This window comes from Equus caballus, chromosome 13 (assembly GCF_041296265.1).
Source record: "Equus caballus isolate H_3958 breed thoroughbred chromosome 13, TB-T2T, whole genome shotgun sequence".
Lineage (NCBI taxonomy): Eukaryota > Metazoa > Chordata > Mammalia > Perissodactyla > Equidae > Equus > Equus caballus.
In genome coordinates this window covers 52,431,191-52,454,290 of record NC_091696.1, presented here as the reverse complement: position 1 = coordinate 52,454,290, position 23,100 = coordinate 52,431,191, and the positions used below count along the sequence as shown (strand labels likewise).

General features: G+C 49.6%; 2 protein-coding genes and 2 long non-coding RNA genes across 28 annotated transcripts in view; 2 read left to right on the top strand and 2 right to left on the bottom strand.

The window, feature by feature from the left end:
- Positions 1-146: 146 nt before the first annotated feature.
- On the top strand, positions 147-18,512 carry JPT2 (Jupiter microtubule associated homolog 2). Its single transcript, XM_001497464.6, has 5 exons — positions 147-940; positions 6,202-6,350; positions 11,536-11,678; positions 14,707-14,755; positions 15,765-18,512. Exons 1-5 carry the CDS (start codon positions 810-812, stop codon positions 15,950-15,952), a joined length of 660 nt encoding a protein of 219 aa, XP_001497514.2. The 5' UTR covers positions 147-809; the 3' UTR covers positions 15,953-18,512.
- Positions 3,682-5,607, bottom strand: LOC138917193 (uncharacterized). The gene is made up of 2 exons (XR_011424893.1): positions 4,008-5,607; positions 3,682-3,895 (listed from the first exon to the last, which is right to left on the bottom strand). It is a non-coding gene; the product is annotated as an uncharacterized lncRNA (long non-coding RNA).
- LOC111767591 (uncharacterized) lies at positions 14,093-21,727 on the bottom strand. Its single transcript, XR_002799413.2, has 2 exons — positions 21,248-21,727; positions 14,093-16,603 (listed from the first exon to the last, which is right to left on the bottom strand). It is a non-coding gene; the product is annotated as an uncharacterized lncRNA (long non-coding RNA).
- The window catches only part of MAPK8IP3 (mitogen-activated protein kinase 8 interacting protein 3), a 53,739-nt gene continuing 52,346 nt past the window's right edge, over positions 21,708-23,100 (top strand). For all 25 annotated transcript variants that reach the window (XM_023616633.2, XM_070232498.1, XM_070232497.1 and 22 more), the window contains exon 1: positions 21,708-22,215. In XM_023616633.2, coding sequence (XP_023472401.1) covers positions 21,898-22,215 — 318 coding nt within the window. In that variant the 5' untranslated portion in view covers positions 21,708-21,897. The remainder of the gene's footprint in view (positions 22,216-23,100) is intronic.

Below are 23,100 nucleotides of genomic sequence, written 5' to 3'. Positions count from 1 at the left end.
GGCTCTCATTTGGTGAGATCTCAAAGGAATAGATGGGCTCTCCACAGTGTCATTTAGCCACAAAACACTGCTCAATGATTTTGGGGGGTTTGCGTCAGAAATGAGCAACTGGGGCACTTTATCCCTCGCTTCCTCCTTATGAGTAAGCCCTTCTGCCGCCTCTTCAGCCCCCGGGCTGGGCCGGACAGAGGAACTGCCGAATCCTGGAACGCATCTGTCGGGATTAGCCCAGCATCCACATGCCACTGACCGGCTGGCAAAAGACCGACGTCTCCGGACAGACTGTCCTTCAGAGTAAAGCGGCGGCGGTCAGTGGCGACCAGGCAGCGCTTGCTGCCGGAGAAAAGCCTCGACCGAGCCCTGCTCAGCGCCCCGACCCGCGTGTGCGGGTCCCCACGGCGCGCGTCTGCACCCCGGCTGTCGGTCGGGTCGCGGCCGCTCCGGCCCAGCAAGCGGTCTGGGGGTGCGGCCCGCGCCGGGGGAGCGGGTTCGGGGCGGCCCGGGCATCTCTTCCCAACCCGGTCCTCGGCACCGCTCCGCGCCGGGGCGGCCCGGGAGGCGGGCTGGAGGCCCGGCCAGGCCCGGAGAGGCTCCAACTCTGCGCCCGCACAGCCCTCCGGCCCCGCCCACCTGAGGGGCAGCCCGCCCCCTGCCGGTTTGTTGCCCTATCTCGGCGCTCGATGCCGTGAGCGGCACCTGCTCTCACCAATCGGCTGCGAGCACGGCGCGTTCTCCCTGTCTCCATCTCGTTGGGCGGGGTCCACCACCGCGGTAGGCTGCAGCGGCGTGACTGGCGTCAGCAGCGTCCAATGGGCGCGGGCGGGCGGGCCTCGCGCTGCGCGGAGCTGGGCGGGAACAGCGGCTCGGCGGCGAGGAGGTGCCCAGCGGCGGGCGACATGTTCCAGGCCCCGGAGAGCGAGGGCGGCCGCGCCGGCTCCAGGTGCGATGCGCGCGCGGGGCGAGGCGGTTCGCGGGCGGAGTGCGGGCCGCGGGGGACCTCAGAGGCGCGGCCTCCCCGTCCCGGAGAGATGGGAGCACACGCGGTGTCGTCCCCGCCCTCGCCAGTGTCTCGGAGGGGCCTGGGGTCGCCTCCCCGCCCTTCCCGTCCGAGCGCGTGTCCCCTCTAGTTCCAAGCGCGCCTGAAAGACGCTGGCCTAGCGGTCTGTTGCTTTGGGGCGGGCGGTGCCAGGAGCCCGGGACAATGCGGATTGTGCGGGGCCACGGGGGGCGCCCTCCGGAGCCTGTGCCAGCCTCGGTGCGCTTGTGGGCGGGGGTCACCGTCCTGGGAGCCCTCCCCGAATCCCATAGCCCCGGAGCCAGGCAGTTCTCCTAATCCCACAGCTCGGGAGCCAGGCTCTGCGTCTAATCCCACAGCCCCGGGAGGCAGGCGGTGCCCTCCCCTCATCCCACAGCCCCGGGAGCCAGGCGGTGCCCTCCCCTAATCCCACAGCCCCGAGAGCCAGGCGGTGCCCTCCCCTAATCTCACAGCCCCGGGAGCCAGGCGGTGCCCTACCCTAATCCCACAGCCCCGGGAGCCAGGCGGTGCCCTCCCCTAATCCCACAGCCCAGGAGCCAGGCAGTGCCCTCCCCTAATCCCACAGCCCCGGGAGCCAGGCGGTGCCCTCCCCTAATCCCATAGCCCTGGAGCCAGGCATTTCCCCTAATCCCACAGCTCAGGAGCCAGGCCATGCGTCTAATCCCACAGTCCCTGGAGCCAGGCGGTGCCCTCCCCTAATCCCACAGTCCTGGAGCCAGGCGGTGCCCTCCCCTAATCCCATAGCCCTGGAGCCAGGCATTTCCCCTAATCCCACAGCTCAGGAGCCAGGCCATGCGTCTAATCCCACAGCCCCGGGAGCCAGGCGGTGCCCTCCCCTAATCCCACAGCCCCGGGAGCCAGGCGGTGCCCTCCCCTAATCCCATAGCCCTGGAGCCAGGCATTTCCCCTAATCCCACAGCTCAGGAGCCAGGCCATGCGTCTAATCCCACAGCCCCGGGAGCCAGGCGGTGCCCTCCCCTAATCCCACAGCCCCGGAAACCAGGCATTGCCCTTCCCTAATCCCACAGCCCCAGAGCCAGGCGGTGCCCTCCCCTAATCCCACAACCCAGGAGCCAGGCTCTGCCCTCCTGGCCTTGCTGACTGGGAACCAGGCTGAACTGCAAGTGGTAGAAGCGGAGATTCGATTTCAGGGCTCCGCAGCCCGCCTTCTAACTTTTAAAGCACTCTGGGTATTGGAAGTCACATAAGTTAGAGCTGCCAGAGCTGGCCACAAGGTCTGTCATGTCCCTTCATGAGCCAGCTTGCATTGTCGAATTTTGGGTCTTCAGATGCCCAAGAGTTTTCTTTATTGTGAGCCTCTCTGTGGCCCAGCCTCTCCATAAAAGTGGAAAAGCATGTGTGTGTGACGACTATCGAGATAAATGCTGTATAGACTAGATACTAATTAAAAGAATTGCCTCAACTTGCTGAAAACCCTGTAAATTTGAGGGAGTTAGATCAGTATTCAGTAATATAGCTAGCGAAATAATTAGTCATTAATCCATGGAACAGCGCCTACTCAGCGCTCGTGTCTAGATCTGTACTGTTGGGGGCAGAAGTTTATTCTGGAGTGCTCAGAATGAATCAAGTTTCTGATAACCGCTGTTCTGCACCTCCCACACCAGCTGGGCAAGGGCCGCTTCCCAGCGCTTTCTCGGTTGTGTCCATTAAGTACATTCGCTCTTTGTTTACACTGCCTGGCGCTGGATGTCCAGGAAGTGTTGGCTGAGTTAACGAGTGCCCGCCAGGAGTGACACTGATGTTAGGCTGACTTTGGGAGCTGCGGAAGCCAGCTGCAGGGCTGGCACCCTACAGTAAGACTCCACACTTCTTTCGGAGGTTAGTTTTGGAGAGGATAATAGGAAAAGGAGAAAAATCTTCCTTTTAGGACATTGAAGAAGGAAAAGCGGTCTTAATTGGATGATTACATGTAATTGGAAGCTCCTCTTGGGATCCATTAGAAGCTTTGTGTTCTGCCAGCCATCTTAAAGGAACCGGTTAGCCGGACAGACCTTGTAAGGTCACAGTTTATTTGGCTGTGAAGGGAAGGAATCAAGTGGTGGCTGTAAGATTACCCAGCCAGGTTTTCGTCTCTTAAGACCCTACATCTTAGGTTTTCTTGCTGAGGGATTATCTTGTGTTAAAGGGATTTTGAACTATAAAAGCATTATGATTTAGCCATCATTAATCTAAGGTCTTTTAAGCTGTGAAATGCATATTTGTAAAGACTTTACTCCAAGTCTGTTTCTCTCACTGCTTCTCTCCAAGCCTGACCAGTCCCCAAAAGCTTTTCTGAAACACAGGGAGGGCCAGGAGCATGGGGATGCTCCGGGTAAGAGTGGCTTTTGTTTTCTCTGCCTCTGCCAGTGCCATATTCCACTTGAGCTGTGTGTGTGGTTTTTTGTCTTGTCACATGTCCCTTAGTTTCGCTCGTGTATTTTTAATATCTTTTTTTGAAATATATTGAGGAGGTACTACGAAAGGAAAAAGTAATTGGGAAGCATCCCTATATTGTGAGTTCGTCCCACAACAATTGTGAGCTCACCAGTACTCCCATCTCCCTCCCTGTAATTAGTGTCATAGTGGTAACTGCACTCCACTTTGAGCCTAGCGAAGGCCACATTGAGCCATTGTTGTGGGTTATATTTTTATTGAAATGTCGACCTGTCTCAGTCCCATTTGAGACCCTGTTGGGGCAGCCTGTGCAATTCACATGACTGCTATGAGGCTGTGAAACCATGGTGTTGACCCCATTGCCTTTTGTGATGGAGATGGTCGCTTCCCCTCCCCAGGTAGCTTGGCCATTATGCACAGTAATCTCTGCTACAACATTCTTGGGCGCTGCTTTCCTTTTCTTATCTTGTTTTCGAAATGAAATGAAAATCAGAAAAGTAGACATAATGATATAATAAACGCTTTCTTTCCACCACCCAAAATTAACAGTTGGTCATTTCACATAAGCATGGCTTACCTCCTGTGCCCCGATGGTACCCTTTTACACGTAGAGACCACAGACGTCTTTGGGGTTCCGGTAACACTCAGTGCCTCTGTTGCATCGCTCCCACCAACGCTGAAACCACCTGCACACGCTCTAGCCTTCCCAGCAAACCTGAAGCTTCTCCAGGCCGAGGACTTGCTCTTACCCCCTCTTCCAGGGTCTGGTGCAGGCTCGCCATGACAGGTGCTCAGGGAACCTGTGAGTTGGACTGAAGCAGGGGTGAGAGGCTGACGAGGCTTGGGAGACTCCAGAAACATAGATTGTGAGAGTCAGGCAAGAGTCCAGAAGAGCTCTGGATCAGGATGAGTCGACCCTGAATCCGGTCTGACAACTTGCAGGACCTTGGCAGTTTGAAAGAAGAGTCATGTTTCCAATCAGTCCGTAAACTAGGCATTTTAACTCATGCCAGCGTTAGAGTTGGTGTTTAATTCAGTTCAGTTCCGAAGATTGCAGATCTCCATCCCTTTCTTCAGAGTTGGCTGTGCAGACCCAAGCATGTTCGACCTGCTATAGTTAGACAAGAGAAATACAGAGAATGTCGTCGTGACAAGGGCTCTGATTTATAAACGGTACAGAAGTCAGACGGCCTCAGCGTGTCCACCGACAAAGTGTGCAACCTGAGGTCATGTTAAGCACTGGCCACTGTGTTCTCTGATCGTTCTGATAAGCGTTTCGTTGGTTGTACCGGACGTTAGGACTGGAGGTGATTGTCCTGGTGTAGATTTCCAGGACTCACTTGGATTAATGTTGGTGGCACTCTCCCTGGTCTAAACTAACACCTTCCAAAAGAAATGTGAGCCATGTAAGGAATTTTAAATTTTGTAGTAGCCACATTTTAAAAAGTAGAAAGAATCAGGAAAAAATTTTAGTGGATTTTATTCAGCCTAATATATGCAAAACTATTTCAACATGTGACCAATATAAAAGACATGATTAAAGAGATATTTTGACTTTTCCTCTTTGTGCTGAGTCTTCGAAATCCAGTGTGTAGCGTACGCTTAGAGCACACCTCAGTCATATGACCACGTCAGTGCTCACGAGCCACAGTGGCCGGTGGCTGCCCTCTGAAAACCCAGCTCTGTGGGTCAGCCTTGATCTCTGGGAAAATGTGCACTGCCCTCCGGTTTGTTTCTAGAAGCCTTTAAGAGAGGCATAGGGCCTCGTCTGAGCTCTGGATCCAGACTGCCTGGGTGCATCCTGGTTCTGCTGCTCCCTGCATGGCCTGTCTTGAGATTTCTCTATCTTAGATTCATGTCTGTGAAAATAATGCCTGCCTGAGAGGGCTCTTGCGTAAGGCTCTTGGAACGGTAGCTGGTATCTAGTAAGCACTTGGCAAATGTAAGCTACGATGTTAAATGCTCCTGAATGTGTTTATAGTATTAAACACTACTGTATACTAGTAAAAATTAGTATTAAATTCTGCTGAGGGGCCAGCCCCGTGGCTGAGTGGTTAAGTTCTCACGCTCCGCTTCCCGTCGCCCAGGGTTTCACTGGTTCGGATCTTGGGCACAGACATGGCACTGCTCGCCAGGCCATGTTGAGGTGGCGTCCCATGTACCACAACTAGAAGGACCTACAACCAAAAAAAAAAAAGGAGAGTGGCAACAGTTGTCAGCTCAGGTGCCAATCTTTAAAAAAAAAAAAAAACCTTTACAGAAAACATCCATAATAATGTGTGAGCAGATATCTGGGTTCTGTGGCCTAACCAAGTCGACACATAAAATTAACCACCACAAGTCCACTACTTGTCAACTTGGCACCCATACACATATACACAAACCATACTTAATCTCCAAATAAAGATGGTAGCAAAATCATATTAAAATAAATTCTGCTGAATGTGGTTCATCTTGTCTGTTTTAGGCAAACTTTAATTTTACTTATAAGAGTTCACAGGAATAATTTCAAAATATACACATTTTCTACAGGGTTTTGCACATAACCAAGACATACAAAGAAAACTTTGAAGGGAACCTTAAGGGGGCAGTAAAGGAAGTATGCCGTGTGACCATCTGTAAACTAGTCACGCCACTGTTAAATAATTGCGGTGTGTAATTGTTCCATAGACGTTAGGAAAGGGCACCTGCCCTGTCCGGTTAAGCCGTACCGCCTGGACGGTGACGTCCACGTCAGCCACCAGTGACTCACGCTTCCTCTGTGCTTGTAGGGCCATGAAGCCCCCTGGAGGAGAATCGAGCAATCTTTTTGGGAGTCCAGAAGAAGCTGTTCCTTCAAGCAGGCCCAATAGGATGGCATCTAATATTTTTGGACCAACTGCAGAACCTCAGAACCTACCTAAAAGGACCCATCCCCCAGGTACGGGCCTCTGCGACTCATAACCCTTGGCCTCTGCCTGCTCTCTTTATGCCGCTCTTTTGATCAAAGTTCTATTTCTCTATATTGATCCTTTCAAATATTTTCTGGTGCAAGTTATTCCTTGCTGTCAGAGTTCTAGAATGTGAGGAAGGTTCTAGCCTGGCCTGTACTTTCTGTCTTGAAGATGGCTCGATCGTGTTAGCCTTCTTCGTCTCTCAACAGACTGAGTCCAGGAACTGAGGAGACAGAGGCAGACGATGGGAATGCCAGTGCCCATCACGGAGGCTCTCCCAGTTGTCCCATGGACCCCTGGAGATTCTGAAATTACATGCAAATTGTGCATGTAAAGATTTTTCTTAGGGAGAGTATTTTTAGTCAGACTGTCAGTGGGACTGAAACTCTGAAAAGGCTGACTTGCTCTAGCACACGTCTATGGTTCCTCAATACTCACCTCACCTTCTGGTAGTTACAGTGGGAGGGAATCTTAGAGAAACGTTTCCTTGCGATAGACTGTCAGTTGAGTGACCATACACGAATAGTTACCTGAGGAGCTCCCCCCGTCTGTATCCGTGATGGAAAAGCAAGGTATGTTCCATCCGTACAGATTTGACAGGCCGGGCACGGGGGTCACTATTGCAGACAGATAATAAAATCAAGCCGAGCCAGAGCCAGAACAGTCCCTACCCCACCCTGATTCTGGGCGCAGATATTTCTTGACCAAACCTGGGGGAACAAAAGCAGTAGATTCAAATGCTGGTTGTTTGTGTGGTTGGTGGTTTTCGTGGGCGGGGCACGTGGAGGTTCCCATTGTTTGGCATGCAGTTAGAGTAGAGAAGCAGGTGGTTCTTCCTGAGTGAGTACCCTGCTCATTGTGTCCAGTTGATGGTGTAGGGCCAGGAGTGCTCAGCCCCGTACACCCTTTGTACCGACCACTGTGCAACGGTATGTTATGTGGTGGTGGAATCAAATCCTGGACACGTGAAGGTGGACCAGCCAGCTCACTTGGCCCCAGCTCAGCAGAACGTGTGTCTGGAGCTTCCCTGGGGTGTCAGGTTCCCTGGAAAGTATTGCAGTTTGGGGGCGGTGCCATGTTGCCAGTCCATCAAACTCTCATGATCCCCTAGCTTTCTCATGCCCAGTGGGCAGCCTGGGCCCCTCTTAATGGGAGAGTTCGAAAGCCTCTGTATTGTGTACAGTCACAAGGTGTAGTGACAACCACCGTGACTCCCTGTGCCGAGCTCCTGCCTCACATGGTCCTGTTTGGGGTTTGTTTTCTCTCCTGCAAAGTACTCTTTGAAAATAATCTGTGATGGGGGCCGGCCCTGTGGCAAGTGGTTAAGTGCACGCGCTCCACTTGATTGGCCCAGCGTTTCACTGGTTCGGATCCTGGGCGTGGACATGGCACCACTCGTCAGGCCACGCTGAGGTGGCGTCCCACATGCCACAACTAGAAGGACCCACAACTAAATACTGGGGGGATTTGGGGAGACAAAGCAGGAAAAAAAAAAAATCTGTGATCAATTCTCAAAGGAAACTCGCAAGGGGAAGCTGCTAGTGTGTCCCGCACCCCAGACCTAAACTGCTGCCCTCGTTTCTTTAGTCTCTCAGACTTCACCCCACAGCCCTCTGATGAGAGGGCCTGACTGAGAAAAACGTGCAGGACGGAGGGTGCGGCTTCCGGTGTGACAGTCATGGAAACTGACAGAGGACCGTCCTACCCAGTGCTGCGGTTACTCTCCATCCATGTGCTTTGCTAGTTGCCTGGTTTCAGTCTCCCACAAATTGTCCTCCCTGTTCTCCTAACAATGGTTGATACGTACGGATCATTTCATATTGGCCGGGGGCTGTGCGAAGTGCTTCGCATGTATTCGTTTGGTCTTCTTTACAAACAGAGGAGGTAGGAGGTACCCCCTTTACAGAGGAGGAGACTGGGGCTCTGGGAGGGCGTGCCAAGCTCCCAGCTCACTGGTGGCAGAAGTAGCCTTTGGATCCCAGTCTGCCTGACTCCAGAGCTCGTGCTCTAAACTTACCACCTGCAGAATCTGTTGGGATAAATTTCTCAAAATGCAATTGCTGGGTCAGTTTAAAATACTGACAGATGCTTCCGACTGGTCTTCGAAGGGGTTGCCCAGCGTTCATCATGCAGTAGATGGTGCCTGCTCCCCACACTCGGCCAACACAGTGTCTGTCTTGTGCAATTAGGTTCTTTCAAAAGTATATCTTGAATTTATTTTTCTTCAATTATGGGTGATATGAGCATCTTTTCCCTCTTTAAAGCTGAATTCATCTTTCAGTAAAATGTTGAATAAGAGACATGCAGTGTGACTACTTTTTATAAAGTTCAAAAACAGAACGGTATTGCTTAGGGTTGGACACAGACATGGTAAATCATACCAGAAATAACATGTTTGTGGTTTCCAGAAAACGCAGGTACGTGGAGACCTGGGGAGATGGGGAAGAAAGCACAGGTTCCGGGAGCTGGCAGGACTGTGCACAGCCCGGTGGTAGTTACCTGGGTGTGTGCTTTGTTGTTATTTGTGATAATTATGTCTTAGGAACTTTTCTGTGTTATGTTTCACAATTGAAAAAGAAAATTTAATTTAATTTAATTTTTAAAGATTGGCACCTGAGCTAACAACTGTTGCCAATCTTCTTCTTCTTTTTTTCTTTCTGCTTTTTCTCCCCAAATCCCCCCAGTATATAGTTGTATATTTTAGTTGTGGGTCCTTCTAGTTGTGCTATGTGGGACGCCACCTCAACGTGGCCTGTTGTGTGGTGCCATATCTGCGCCCAGGATCCAAACCAGAGAAACCCTGGGCCGCCACAGCGGAGCACGAAAACCTAACCACTTAGCCACGGAACTGGCCCCTGAAAAAGAAAATTTTAAATGAGCAGTGTCTTGAGCCAAAAACTTCAAATTGAGTTACTTTTATCTCCCATTTTTAAAAAAGCTGAATGCACACCTTAAAAAGAATTTATTTCAGCCTTCACAGCACAACCAGAAAAAACGCAATAAGGTGGTGGCCTCAGGCCACGTTGTGCTCCACTTTGTGGTCTCCACATTTTTGCTGCTCACCGTGAATAACAGCAGCCCCGCAGCAGCACCCAGGGCTTATTCACCAGGCACTGCTCTACCCACTTCACGTCTCTTAACTCGTGTATCTTGCCAACGACCCTTGGTGGGTACTTGTATCATTTCTTACCTCGTTAGAGTTGAGAAGATGGAGGTGAAAGAAGGTTGAAGTCACTTGTTCAGGCTCACACAGTCGGCAAGTGACTGAGCAGGGCCCCGGCAGTCTGACTATGGACGCCTGCCCTTAACACCATCCTGTGCTGGTTTCCCCAGCAAGGGTCTCCAGCTCGGGGTCTGCAGATCGCTGGGAGGTCCGTGGCTGAGGTTCAGAAGGTTTGTGTCCCCCTGAAGTTACGTGAGTGTGTGAACATACTGTGAACGCTGATTTTACTGAGTGTATGCACATTGTGACCCGCTGAAGTTACATGAGTGTGTGTGCACATTGTTACTGCCTGAACTTACATGTGTTTGTGCTCATTGTGACTGCCTGAAATTACTGAGTGTGTGTGTTCAGATTGTGACCCCCTGAAATGACGTGAACGTGTATGTGCACATTTTCCTGCAGAGGCAGCCCCGTGTTCTCTAAGCGTTCTCTCCCCAGCAAAGGCAGTGAACCGCAGCCCTGTGTCTGCTGCCTGAGCTCTGTCCCAGCCCTCGGTGTCCCCTGGAAGACTGACTGGCATCCCGGAAGGCCAGTCTGCTCTGCACTTCACTCGCAACAGGGGCCCCGAAGACAGGGCTGGAGGCTCGCTGGAGAACAAAACAGGCTGGTGCCCCTTGGGCTCCTGGAGCTCGTCCTCCAGGTGGTTCTTAGGATGCTCCTGTCCTTCTGTCATAACGTGGTGGGTTATTGCAGCCAAGAAGTGACTGTTTAAAATTTCTTTTCTCGTAAACAGTAAACAAAGATCAAAACTCTTAAAAAATTCTTAAAAAAAAATGTGTTAAGCAGCCTGAAGCCTCCACACCCCACGCATCCCGTTTCCTGTACACACACAGCGCCCATCGGCGACCACTTCTGTGTGTTGGGGGAGTGGAGTAACCACTTTTCTTTGTTCGGATACAAGCAAATAAGAATACCTCTCCCCTTACATTAAATGTTGCATGCTGTGTAGATTGTTTTGCACCTTTTTTCACTCACAGTATGTCCAGGGACGATGTTTCTTTATCAATACACAGAACACATAGCGAACATTCACTGAGTGTGTGTCCCGGGCATTGTCTAAGCTTTTGACAGGAGCTACAGGAAGTCACTGAATCCTCTCACGGCGCTGTGAGGAGGTCCTGTTATCCCCATTGTACAGATGAGGAGTTTGGGCACAGACAGGCCCAGTAACGTGTGTGTGGTCACATGGCTAGTTAGTAGGGTGCATCTTCTTTCCTTCCAGAGCCCTGACTGTGACGGCCCCACCTCCCCTTGGCACAGCACTCCGTGGGCAGGAGGTGCCTGGTGTCTGCTGAGTGGGTATTGGATAGGAGCCATCTTTGTGCTTTACGTGGGCATGAAGGCATTTACTGTTCATGTCCGTGCCTTAGTCATCAGTTTATGAGAAGTTACATCTTAGATGCATTTCATTAGGGTTTATCAAATCACTTATAGTTGGCGGCAAAGATGTTAAATGTCTATAATTCACTGGCCTATCTAGCTGTCACCAGGAGTGCCAGCCTCAATGAAATCAGAAGAATGACTAATAAATTCAAGGTTTGCCTTGAGTAGGGCATGTTATTAGATTCAGTCCTATCTGACCTAAAAATTTATCAGCTGTTTGCTTTTAGTCTACTAAAGAACTTTTCATAGGTTCAGTGAAGAAGATTCTTCAACAGGAAAGCATGAAAAGTTCAGGGTTAAGGAAATTTCTAGAGGGGAAAATGCTGCTGTATGCCATCTCACTCTGTCACCCCTAGAGGCCAGCCCTGTTCAGCTCAGCTCTAGAAAGGCAGGCCCCCAGCACAGGGGTTGGTTTTGCCGTAGGTCTGTAGGGGTCTCGTCAGCCTGATCCCCCCAGCCCTGTGGGCCTGAATTCAGGCCCAGCACTGGGCGTTACTGCGTGCCGAGTGGGGCTGGGCTCGGATGGGTGTTCTGGCCTGCTCACCGCTCTGCGATTGTTCCTGCAGGGGGGAAAGGAAGTGGCATCTTTGATGAATCGACACCTGTGCAGACTCGACAGCGTCTGAATCCACCTGGTGGGAAGACCAGTGACATTTTTGGGTCCCCAGTCACTGCCACTTCACCCTTGGCACACCCAAACAAACCCAAGGTATGGACTACATTGAGACAGCAGGCATGAAAGAAACAAAACTCAAACAAGTATTCTTTAAAAAGGCTCTGAGGCTGGCGTGATATGTTATTAGGACAAGGTAGGTGACGTTGGTTTTCCTGGGTGCAGTCATTAGTCACCGAGTTTCAGAGCTCCCCTGAGTCATCAGATAAATGTATTCCAGCCGTGAGATGACGGAGCCTCGGGGAGCTGGCCTTGGTGTGTCAGTAGCAGTGACTGCCCACTGCCGACAGGCTGCTGCTCTTCTCTGCACAGCACTGAGGGTGGTGAGGACGTTTATAAAATTTAACATACAGTAGGGGAGTCGTCTCTCATAAAATTTCACTTTTCGTAGTGGTCATCAATAAGTACAATAACTGCATTGGATTAAAATTCACCACATGTTTAGAATTCATAATAAAACTTTAATTTTGTCATCTTTGGAGAATGCCAGAGGACCAGCTCATTTTCCTGAAAACAGAAGGACAGAATCTAGCATTTAGCCAGCACTTCCTGCATGAACTGTACCTTAGGATAACAGTCATGAAAGGCAAGTTTCCTTTATAAAATATGCCAGCCTATAAATGAAGAAGGAATAACGAAATTCAAATATCACCACTTTGCAAACTTGTAATGAAATTGGGAGTTTAGGCAATGATCATCAGTGGCCACTAACATCACAAAATGAGACAAGCAAAAATTATGGGCCTTGTGTTAAAAGTCCATCTTGGACCACCTTTGAATTCTCTTTTTTGTTTTTGCTGAGGAAGATTACTCCTAAGCTAACATCTGTGCCAGTCTTCCTCTACTTTATATGTGGGTCCCCACCAAGCATGACTGATGAGTGGTGTAGGTCCACACCCAAGATCCAAAACCCGGGATCCTGGGCCATAAAAGTGGAGCACACTGAACTTAACTACTGCGCCACGGGGCCGGCCCCCACCTTTGAATTCTTGTCAAAAAAAATCAAGTCTGAATCAGACCAAACCTAATATTAATTGACACCACAGAGATTCAATCCGAGTATTGCAAAATATAGGAATTTACATGGCCAACAATAGAGGGAGAGCCTAATGATTAAAACGAGACTTAGGAATGCAATCCCTATCAAAATCCCAGCCCTGTTTTGAAAAAAATGGGACGACCCATCCTAAAATTTTTATGGAATCTCAAGGGACCCCAAATAGCCAAACAATCATGAAAATGAAGAATAAAGTTGGAGGACTCACACTTGCTGATTTCAAAACTAACTACAAAGCTAATGGCGCAGTACTGGCATAAGGATAGACATAGAGATCGGTGGGATAGAATTGAGAGCTGAGAAATAATCTCTCACATCTGTGGTTAATTGATATTTCCACAAGGGTGCCAAGAGCATTCAGTGGGGGAAAGAAGAGTCTCTTCAACAAACGCTGCCGGGAAAACTGGATATGCACATGCAAAAAAAATGAAAGTGGACCCCTACCTTACACCATATACGAAAATTAACTAAAAATGGATCAACGACCTAGATTTAAGAGCTAAAACTATAAAATTCTTAGAAGAAAATATAGAGACAAATCTTCATCATCTTGAATTTGGCAGTGGTTTCTTAAATAATGACACCAAAAACACAGGCAATAAAATTTAAAATAAACAGGGGCTGGCCCCGTGGCCGAGTGGTTAAGTCTGTGCGCTCCGCTGCAGGCGGCCCAGTGTTTCGTTGGTTCGAATCCTGGGCACGGACATGGCACTGCTCATCAAACCACGCTGAGGCAGCGTCCCACAGGCTACAACTAGAAGGACCCACAACGAAGAATATACAACTATGTACTGGGGGGCTTTGGGGAGAAAAAGGAAAAAATAAAATCTTAAAAAAAAAAAAATTTTAAATAAACAAATTGACTTCATTAAAATTAAAAACTTGTGTGCATCAAAAGACACTATCAAGAGAATGAAAAGACAACCCACAGAATGGGAGAAAATATTTGGAAATCACATATCTGATAAAGGTTTGTTTTCTAGAATATAAAAAGAACTACAACTCAACAACAAAAAGACAACTAGATTCAAAAGTGGGCAAAGGACTTGAATAGACATTTCTCCAAAGAAGGTATATAAATAGTCTGTCAGCATGAAAAGATGCTCGGCATCCTTAGCCAATAAGGATATGCAAAGCAAAATCACCATGAGATACCACTTCACACCCACCAGCATGGCTATTATCAAACGAAAAATGAAACAAGAAATATTGGTGAGGACGTAGAGAATTGGACCCCTCATACATTGCCACTGGGAATGTAAAACGGTGCAGCCACTGTGGAAAACAGTTCGGCAGTGTCTGAAAAAGTTAAACACAGAACTGACCATATGACCCAGCAGTTCCACTCTTAGATATATACCAAAAAAATCTGGAAACAGGAACTCAAAACAGATACTTGTACACCTATTTTAATAGCAACATTATTCACAATAGCCAAAAGGGAGAAACAACCCAAGTGTCCGTCAGCAGATGAATGGATAAACAGAATGTGCCGTACGCAGATAACGGGATGTTACTCAGCCGTAAAGGAATGATGCTGCAACACGGACGAGCCTTGGAAACACGCCAGTGCTTGAAAATTTGACTAGGTGTTAGCCATTTGAGGAATGATTAATTTTTGCAATTGTGAGAGTGTTGTTATGGTTATGTCTTTTCTTAAAGGACATTTTTAATAGCCATATCTTGAAATATTTATGGATAAATGAAATACCTGGGATTTGCTTTAAAATAATCCCACGAGGGGGTGGAGGGAGTGAGGTTGGGAGAACGGTGTGGCTGAGCCGAGGGTGGCGGTGAGCTGATGTCATTGTAGCTGTATGGCGGGTTACGTGGGGTTCACAGTACCATTCTCTCCACTTTGTTTATGGTTAAAATTGTCCATAATAAAAACATTTTTAAAAATTAAAAACAAACCCAAGTCATTTGTGCCCTGATTTTCATCGCCCATTTGAACGAGGGTAAAAAGTTTCTGAATCATTTACTGACCTGGGGTTTGGCTTGTTGCAGGACCACGTGCTCTTGTGTGAAGGAGAAGACCCCAAATCAGACATTAAAGGTGAGCTTCTGCTTTCTGTTCCTTCTCGAGTGCTCTCACTCTGGACTTGGTGCTGGTGTGCCCCCAAAGGATGAGAGGGAATGTTCTGTGCCCCTTCTAGCCCAGCTGATGAAACAAGCAAGGTCGTGTTTATTACCAAGAGGCTTGAGTATTTGAAGAAGGCCAGGGAAGTGGGCTCACTCACTTCTGGTGAAAACTCCCACCTGGTTACCACTGGCTTTTCTTCACTTCTTGTCATTGCTAATCAGCCTGGGCCTAAGAACAAGGTGTCCTCTTCTAGAAGCTGGTCTTATGTAGTGAAGGGCAGGGATCTGAAACCTTTAATGAACTCGTGACCAAGGGGAGAGCTGGCGGAACTAATTCAGAAGAGAAGGGCATACAAGAGAGCAGGAGAAGGACCAGGAGCGGGTGTGAGGCTTGCCTGTGATGGGGAGGGGTGGTGCCTCCATAATCGGGCGCCCAAGTTTTGGGAGTTGCTCCAGTGGTCAGGCTGCATGTCACACGTGGAGACCCACTGCGGTTCTCTAAGCTGACTGTGGGCACTGATTTCTGCCTTTGGGTCACCATTTCCCTCAATTGATGACCAAAATACACGGGCATTCATTCATACAGAAAGTCCAGAGTAAGCGTCAGAAAGCCTTGCCTCACCTGAGACCCTCCAGTTGAGATGGCCCTCCTCCTTGTCATGCCCACTTGGAGAAGGTTTGCTCTTTATAATTGAGGTGGAAGAAAAGGGGATGGGGCCCAAAAAGCAGCATAAAGAAACAGTCAACTTATTTATCAAAGAGTGTTTATAGTAGCAAGCCCCAACTTTATGCCCCGTTCAGAAACACCCTCTGCTAATCGCAGCGAGTCTTGGTGAAAGATGGAAGCCTGGCTGTGTGTTCTTCTCTTTTCCCATCCTGGGATGCATTTCCTACTAGCCGGTCTATGTCTTCCATATGCACAGCTTGCCTGTCCAGGTAATGGGCAGCCTCTAATGGGGTGGTATGCTGACTTTGTCCCACAGCTGCAACGAGCACCTCACCCAGAGAAGAGCCTGGTGAGAAAGGCGGCCGCAGAGAAGCTGACCGCACCCAGGAGCCCCAGCCCACGCCCACGGTCGACAGCCATGAGCCCAGGCTGGGCCCGCGGCCTCGCTCTCACAACAAAGTCCTGAACCCACCCGGAGGCAAATCCAGCATCTCTTTCTACTAAAAGAAGCTGCCGCTTCCCCAATAGCCAGACAAGAAACTTGAGAGATAGGATTTCAAATATTATAGTTTCTTTTAGCCCAAAGGAGTAGGGGTGGGGAGAGGGTCTGTTGTGTATCTGAAGCTGCTGCTCAGGCTCCACTGCCATCCCGAGAGCCACGGAGGACCTCCCTCGCTTTCCAGACTGCCGAGAGACATCTCTGTGAGCATTAGTGTGACTCCCCTGGTGTACACTCACTTGTAATTCCAGATGTGAGAGGAACTCTGAGATGGGCGGGGTGGGGAGATGGCGCAAGGCCACAGCAAGGCCTGACGAAGGGGCCTCTTACACGTCCTTGTGCATCAGCAGTCTGCCGGTAATCCAGCATGTAGGAGTCACTAACACCGTAGCAGAGTTTAAAGCCTTTGAAAGCAAACCAGAACCACCTCTCCAATGCTGTGGGATAGAGGAGGAAGGCATAAGCCGAAACCTTGCAGGGAGGGGGTGGGGGGGTCTCTGTGCACCCCCGTAGATCCTCATGCCATTCGCCCTTCACGGCTACGGTTTCCGTTCCTGGGACACCCGCTGCTCAACCCCACTGTCTCCTTTACTTCAGCCCCAGAGTGTTGTTCTGCAGCCTGTTCTTGAAACATCTTGATTGCTTTTCCTCGGCAGCTGTCAACAGAAACCAAAAAGTCGTTCTCAGTCTATGCTTTGTAGAAAGATTTTGTGCCCTGATTCTCTCAGGTGCCCCAGTTCTGCCATCTAAAACCTTGGCCAGACCTTACGGAGGAATCTCCGCCTTTCATTCACAAAGGACTGGTTTTAGTCTCTTTACGGGCTGTTTTGCTTGTAAATTGTTCTTTTTTTTCCTCATCAGCCTTAAGTCTAGGCCTTTGCTCTTCACCAGCAGTGTGGACAGTTCCTTTCACAAGCTGTCTGCAGGGCCTGCTGACGTCTGCGAGACTTTAGAACTCTGTCCAGATGTGTCCAGGTGATGGGGTTATTTAAACCCCTCGTATGTCTTACTTGATCCTGTCGAGGGGGAGGAGCTACTCCAGACCCTTGGGTTCTTTGGGTTAGATTCTGTAATAATATCTAAAGAGCTATTGTAAAATACCAGCTTTACATAAGCGACTGTTGACTTGGGTCTGTTTCTAACACGTTTCTAGAAAAAAATCAGTTGCTCAGGTATACCAAAGAGGAAGAAAAGTCTGCTTAGGCCACCCTTTACAAAGCTTTGCAGCACCTCGGGACCATATTCAGTTTCCGGAAGAGACTTAGAGGCCTTAGCCCAGGAGATTCAATAGTTTGGCAGCAAAGTCTTAACTGGCCAATTCCGTGGTATCTGCCAGCAAAGATATTTGCTTTCAGTTTGTCCCATTCAGCCTCTAAAGGGCTACAGTGTAAATTCCTACAGTTCACTCATGTTGGACCAGCAGTTAACAGGAGAGGATTTGGGTGGTGGCAGCTATTGGTACGAGTGCCTACAAAGCTAGTGCCAGGTGCTAGAAATATCTTCATCATTATTAAAATTTCAAAAAGCAACAACTGTGTTTAGTTGCACTCACAGTGGCCTAGACACGTAAGTGCCTACAGGCGCTGCCTGCCAGGCTCCACTTCTCACACCCAGCGCATTGACGGGGTCTGCACGTGGCTTTGTCAACCAAAGACAGTTGTCCTTTTGGTTGCCCTGCTGACTCTGGAGCCAAGAAACACTGATTTCATGTGACTCTATCAAGTACTTCCTGTCTCCATCCTTCAAATGGTTTATAAGAAAGTTGTTTGGAATTCAGAGCATTTTTTACCCATTAAAAAATGTTGTAAATAGTGGTTAGCTTTTAAGCCCAAACACACTAATTTGTTTAACAGAAAATGAAATGTTCTAATGGTGGAAATGAACTTGTAACTGTGGGGTTTTTACTATACAAGAAAATGACTTGTGAATTCCAAATTGGATTGCCAAGAGGAACCCTGCATGGTGGTGCCAGCCCATGTGGCTTCACCCCCACCCTCACCGTCAGCCAAATGGGGGAGGAGCTGTCTGGGTCTGTCCACTGGCAGGGCTCTCGGGTGGAGGTTCGAGAGACCAGAGACGGGAATGAGGAAAACATGAACACAGCGAGAGCTTCTGGGCAGCAGTGACACAACTCCCTACCTTCCTTTTCTCCCATCTTCCCCCCTTTCTTTTCCTCCCTGCAGCCCTAGGAGTGGGTTTAGAGTGCCTGAGTAGTCTGGTCACTGGGGGAAGCAGAGGAGGAGTTTCTGCTCCTGTGAGCCCAGTGGGGGTGATCATTTATATTTGGAGGATGCGCTCTACATTGGTGACTGCCTGTGTTTGGAAGATTCACTAACTCTTAGCACCCTGTTCTCACCCTCTACGCTGCATTGAGAAATTACTAGTTTCTATTTTTCTTAAGCCTTAAAATTTTTTTTATGTGCATTTGGTGCCAACTCTTTTCTAGAGCTGTATCAAAAACAACCAACCTGTACTCACTTGCAATGTAATTTTTATAGGAAGATTTTGTTATTTTTACAAGGCAGAATTGGGTATAACAGTTGAATTAAACTTAGCAATCATGTACTCAAAGTCTTTGCCTGTTGTGTGCACACATGATTTTCTCAACATCCATTTTCCAAAGTGCCTGAACTCTGCTCCTTCCCTTTCAGCTTTTCAATGGCGACGGGGTTTGCCTTTTTTCATTCCTTTTTTTTTTTTTTCCCATTTAGCCAGAGGATGCCCAAATGAATCTTTTCAAAGGTTATGGATTTAAAGTTATTTTCATTTGAAAACCAAAGACTTAGCTTTGAGTAGAATTAGTAGGAATATGCCAGTGCTCTTTTCAGTTTCTGTAAGCTTAATGATTTTTTTTTTCTCTTCTACCACTTGTTTTCCTAAAGAACCGAAGATAATTGAACTTGCCTCTGAGTTGGCTTTGAAACTTGAGTGACAAGCCTTGTAATGAGTGGAGGAGGTGCTGAGCTAGCAGTTTGTCTGTAGTTTCAAGTCCTGTAGAGAACGCACGGACTGAATGTCTTTCCTTCTTATGTATTAGCTGTTTTCATATTTGTACAAGCAAACAGTACCCTCCTGTGAATTACATGAACTCAGGGTGATGAAGCTGCTCAGACTGCCTGCCTGGAGACCCTCTACACGAGGCTCCACACCGTTCTGCGTGCTGGATTGGGCCAGCTACCAGGACAGCATTCAGAAAGAAACCCAACGGGCTACCTGACACTGTCTTCATTTGTTCATCTGAAAACGTGCTGGGGAGTGCAGAGTGTGTTCCAAGAACTGGGCTAGGCTCTGGGGACATTACATGTCCTGTTTGTAGCAGCCGCTCTAGCCGCAGGCAAGCACTGAGGTCTCAGAGTGTCACAACCTATTTGTCTCCAGAGGCCAGGCAATGGCTGAGTTGGAAAGGACCAAGGTAGCCCCACCATGTTCTGGGGAGGGGCTGAAGAATAGACACCCAAGGATCGCTACTTTCTGTCCTGTGCCTCGTCAGGAAACACTGGCACTTTTGACGGAGCATAGCTTGTCTTTGTGAGTCACACCTTGCAAGGATGTATATACCTGTGTTATCCAGTTCATTTCTTCTGAACTTTTAATCTTTAGCATTCTTGGAAATCATGAATGAAATATTCCTATTCTACGTGTGACTACAAAGTGCTATCTAAAATTCAACTTAGGGAGAAATGAGAGGGACATTACAGGGACCTAGGTGACTTTTTAGCACGCATTAGGGGTAGATACTTAGAAATCAAAGTAGAACTTTTGAAACTTGTGTGCCCATCTTACATTTTAGGGCCTTGTAATGAGAAAAAGTTGTATTTCGAATTATCTTTACAAATCTGAAGGGAAGCCTATTTATTAAAAAGTAAGTTCTAATTCAATTTGCCTGAGCTCTCAGGAGTTTACTAGTTGCATTCTTCAGTAAGCATCAAGAATTATCCAGCATATCATCTTGTTAAAACTTCATTTTGTTTTAACCAATTTCAAATAATAAATCTGTCCAATCACGTTAATAATAAAAACAAATAAGGTGGACTGCCAAGCCATTCGGCCTCTCACTGTGGTAGTGGGGCTGCTTGACTGTATTTGCTACTCAGGTATTCAAAGGGGTCCAATTACTGAAAAAGGCCTAAGGCAGAAGTCTTAAACATTCCCCAAAACACTCACAAGCTTTGTCTGTAACTTGCTCACCAGGAAAAAATTAAACATTTCATCTCTTTGTCCTGGCTTATCATTTTGAGAATATAAAACTAACAATTCCACTTAACATATTTCATGCTTACCGTTTGCTGGAGATGGTGCTAAGCCCCTTCCACGGAATAGTTTATTTAATCTTTATAACCTTCCTGGTAGGTTGGTAATACTTTTAGGCTCAGTTTTACAGGTTTGGAAATGGAATGGAAATTTAGGATGATTAAGTCACTTAGCTAGGATCAAAACTCAGGCAATCTGAATTTGAGACTGAAACCTCAGTTTGTCTTTTAGTGGGGTGGGTGAGCAGCCATACAGCAAATTAGGTTGCAAGGGGAAAATGTGTACAATAATATTTAGGGCATCACCTGCAGGAAAGTTCATTGATTTGGTACAGTCAGGTTAGGATGAGAGGACCCCACCATCAGTTAGCATGAACGGAGCTTGAAGCACCTCTGTCAGCACTAAGTGGTCACTAATGGGATTTTTAAATCAGAATTCACATTACCTATGTGGCCCCCAAGCTGAAAGTGTAAGTCCTGGGTTCGTGGTGTCCTCAGAAGCCAGCAAAAGAAAAGGCAAATCCTCTGACATGACTCATTTTAAATTCAGGCCTCAGAGTATTTCCACCGATACAATTCCAAGGAATGCCAGCTGAGCAGGGAGGGGAGGAGCAGCCCGTGCAAGAGTCCACCAAAACAACAGACTGCAGAATCAGACCTGCAAAGGCTGCAGATACTGTAATTAGGAGGTATCAAAAAAAAAAAAAAAAAAAAGCTTACTAAAGAGATTTAAAATAAGTGGCTGAAAGTGGAAGAAATGGCCTATCCAAACTGGCAGAACATAGGAAAATCAAATAGGACAAACAGAGATTAAAAATAGAGCCACTGAAACTAAAAACTCAATGGATGAGTTAAATAGATTACACACCGCTGAAGTGAAACTGGGAAATCTGAAGAAGTTACACAAAACGCAGGACACAAAAATGGACTAACTGAGAGCTGGTTACCGGATTTTAGGATGAGAGGGGCAACCTGCATTGAACTGGAATCCCAGGAGGGACAATCGGATGGCAGAGAGGCGCTATGTCTGGGGAAGCTCTCAATACTTACTGAGGAGGGGTGTGCACTACTGTGTAGTAAAACCAGAAAGATGAGTCAGAGAACAGCAAACCAGCCCAGCATCACGGTCACCCTGGGGGAAGGCAGGTGCGCACAAAGGCAACGTCCGTTTCTTTGGAGGGAGGATGCGCGCCGGGATGCTAGTTTAAGTCTCTAGGCCGCACACAATCGCTTATATGTACTCTCAGGACATAGGCTGTGTCACTTTAAAAGCCCCGGCCGGTGTCGTGGGAGCTGGCGGGACCTTGCTAAAGGCGACGGGCGCTGGCGGGTAGCGGCTCTGACAAGCCTGATCGGAAGCGCCCCCCGCCCCGCTCGGCCGAGCTTCCGGCCCGGAGACGGGCTTCCTCTTACGTCACGGCCCTTGCGACCCCTAGCGGCGCGGCGCCGCGGGACTCCGGCAGGACCGGCACCGCCCCCTTTGTCTGGCGGGCGGGACTTCCGAGCGGCCGCACTTCCGGCTGCTGAGTGACAGGCGCAGCATCAGCATCAGCAGCGGCGGCGGCGGTGGCTGAGCCCTGAGGCGACAGCGACAGCGGCTGCGGCGGAGGCGACGGGCCGCGGCCTGCAGACTACGGGCAGCCGGGGCGGGCGGGCGCGCCGGCGGACAGCGGGCCGCGCTGGCGGCGGCGGTGGCCGCGATGATGGAGATCCAGATGGACGAGGGCGGCGGCGTGGTGGTGTACCAGGACGACTACTGCTCGGGCTCGGTGATGTCCGAGCGGGTGTCGGGCCTGGCGGGCTCCATCTACCGCGAGTTCGAGCGCCTCATCCACTGCTACGATGAGGAGGTGGTCAAGGAGCTCATGCCGCTCGTGGTCAACGTGCTCGAGAACCTGGACTCGGTGCTCAGCGAGAACCAGGAGCACGAGGTGGAGCTGGAGCTGCTGCGCGAGGACAACGAGCAGCTGCTCACCCAGTACGAGCGGGAGAAGGCGCTGCGCAAGCAGGCCGAGGAGGTGCGTGGGCCGGCCGCGCCGCGCCGGGGATCCGCCCGGGGACCGCAGCCCCGCCTGGTCCTCATACACACCACACACGCGCACACGCACCCACTCCCCCGGCCCCGCCCGGGCACCCCGCCCTGAGCCCTCGCCCGGGGACCGCAGCCCCTCCTGGTCCTCATATCCCTCTGCCCCGCCCGGGAACCCCGCCCTCAGCCCGCGCCCGGGAACCTCCGCCCCGCCGGGGGACCTCATACTCCCCGCCCCGCCTTAGCCTTCGCCGGCCAGACTCCAGCCTGATCTCATACTCCCCGCCCATCCCAGCTCGGCCCCCAACGGCCCGGCGCCCCTAGCCCGGCCCCGGGGGTGAGGCCTGGCTGCCCCTTCCTCCTGACCTGCTGCTCGGGCCCAGCCTTGAGCCCCGGACCCCCTGGCCTCAGCCGGGGAGTTTGCAGCCCCAGCAGCCCTTAGCCTCGGGCCAGGCTTCCGTTTCCCCTCCATACTCCCCTGTCATTGCAGAGGCCGGGTTTTACGCTTTCGTGTGTGTTTTTCGCAAAGCAGTTTCCTAGACCCCCGATTACTCCCTCTGGTTGCTGCAATTCTAAACCCTCCTCGCAGAAGAGGGATTTCTGATTTTCTTACGGTTCTGCAGCCGAGGAGGTCTTTTGTCAGAAGGCCTTTTCCTTGTTCCCGATCCAGTGTTTTGAAGGTGTGTGTGGTGGGCAGATTCGGGGATTGAGGTGAACACATAACTCAGGCTGCAGTTAGGCTGCTCCCCTGGCACCAGGTGAAAGAGTGCAGGTTTCCGGAGGTGATTTCTCTGCCCTGTGGTTCCTTCTGTTGGGAAGATTGTTATTTATGTGGAAAAGGCTGAGAAATTCCACTCTGGCTTGTGAGGAGTTA

Coding starts and splice junctions, on each gene's coding strand:
- JPT2 (XM_001497464.6), top strand. CDS start 810: ATGGGCGCGGGCGGGCGGGCCTCGCGCTGCGCGGAGCTGGGCGGGAAC. Junction 6,351..11,535: donor TAAAAGGACCCATCCCCCAG/GTACGGGCCTCT, acceptor TTGTTCCTGCAG/GGGGGAAAGGAAGTGGCATC. Junction 11,679..14,706: donor CACACCCAAACAAACCCAAG/GTATGGACTACA, acceptor GGCTTGTTGCAG/GACCACGTGCTCTTGTGTGA.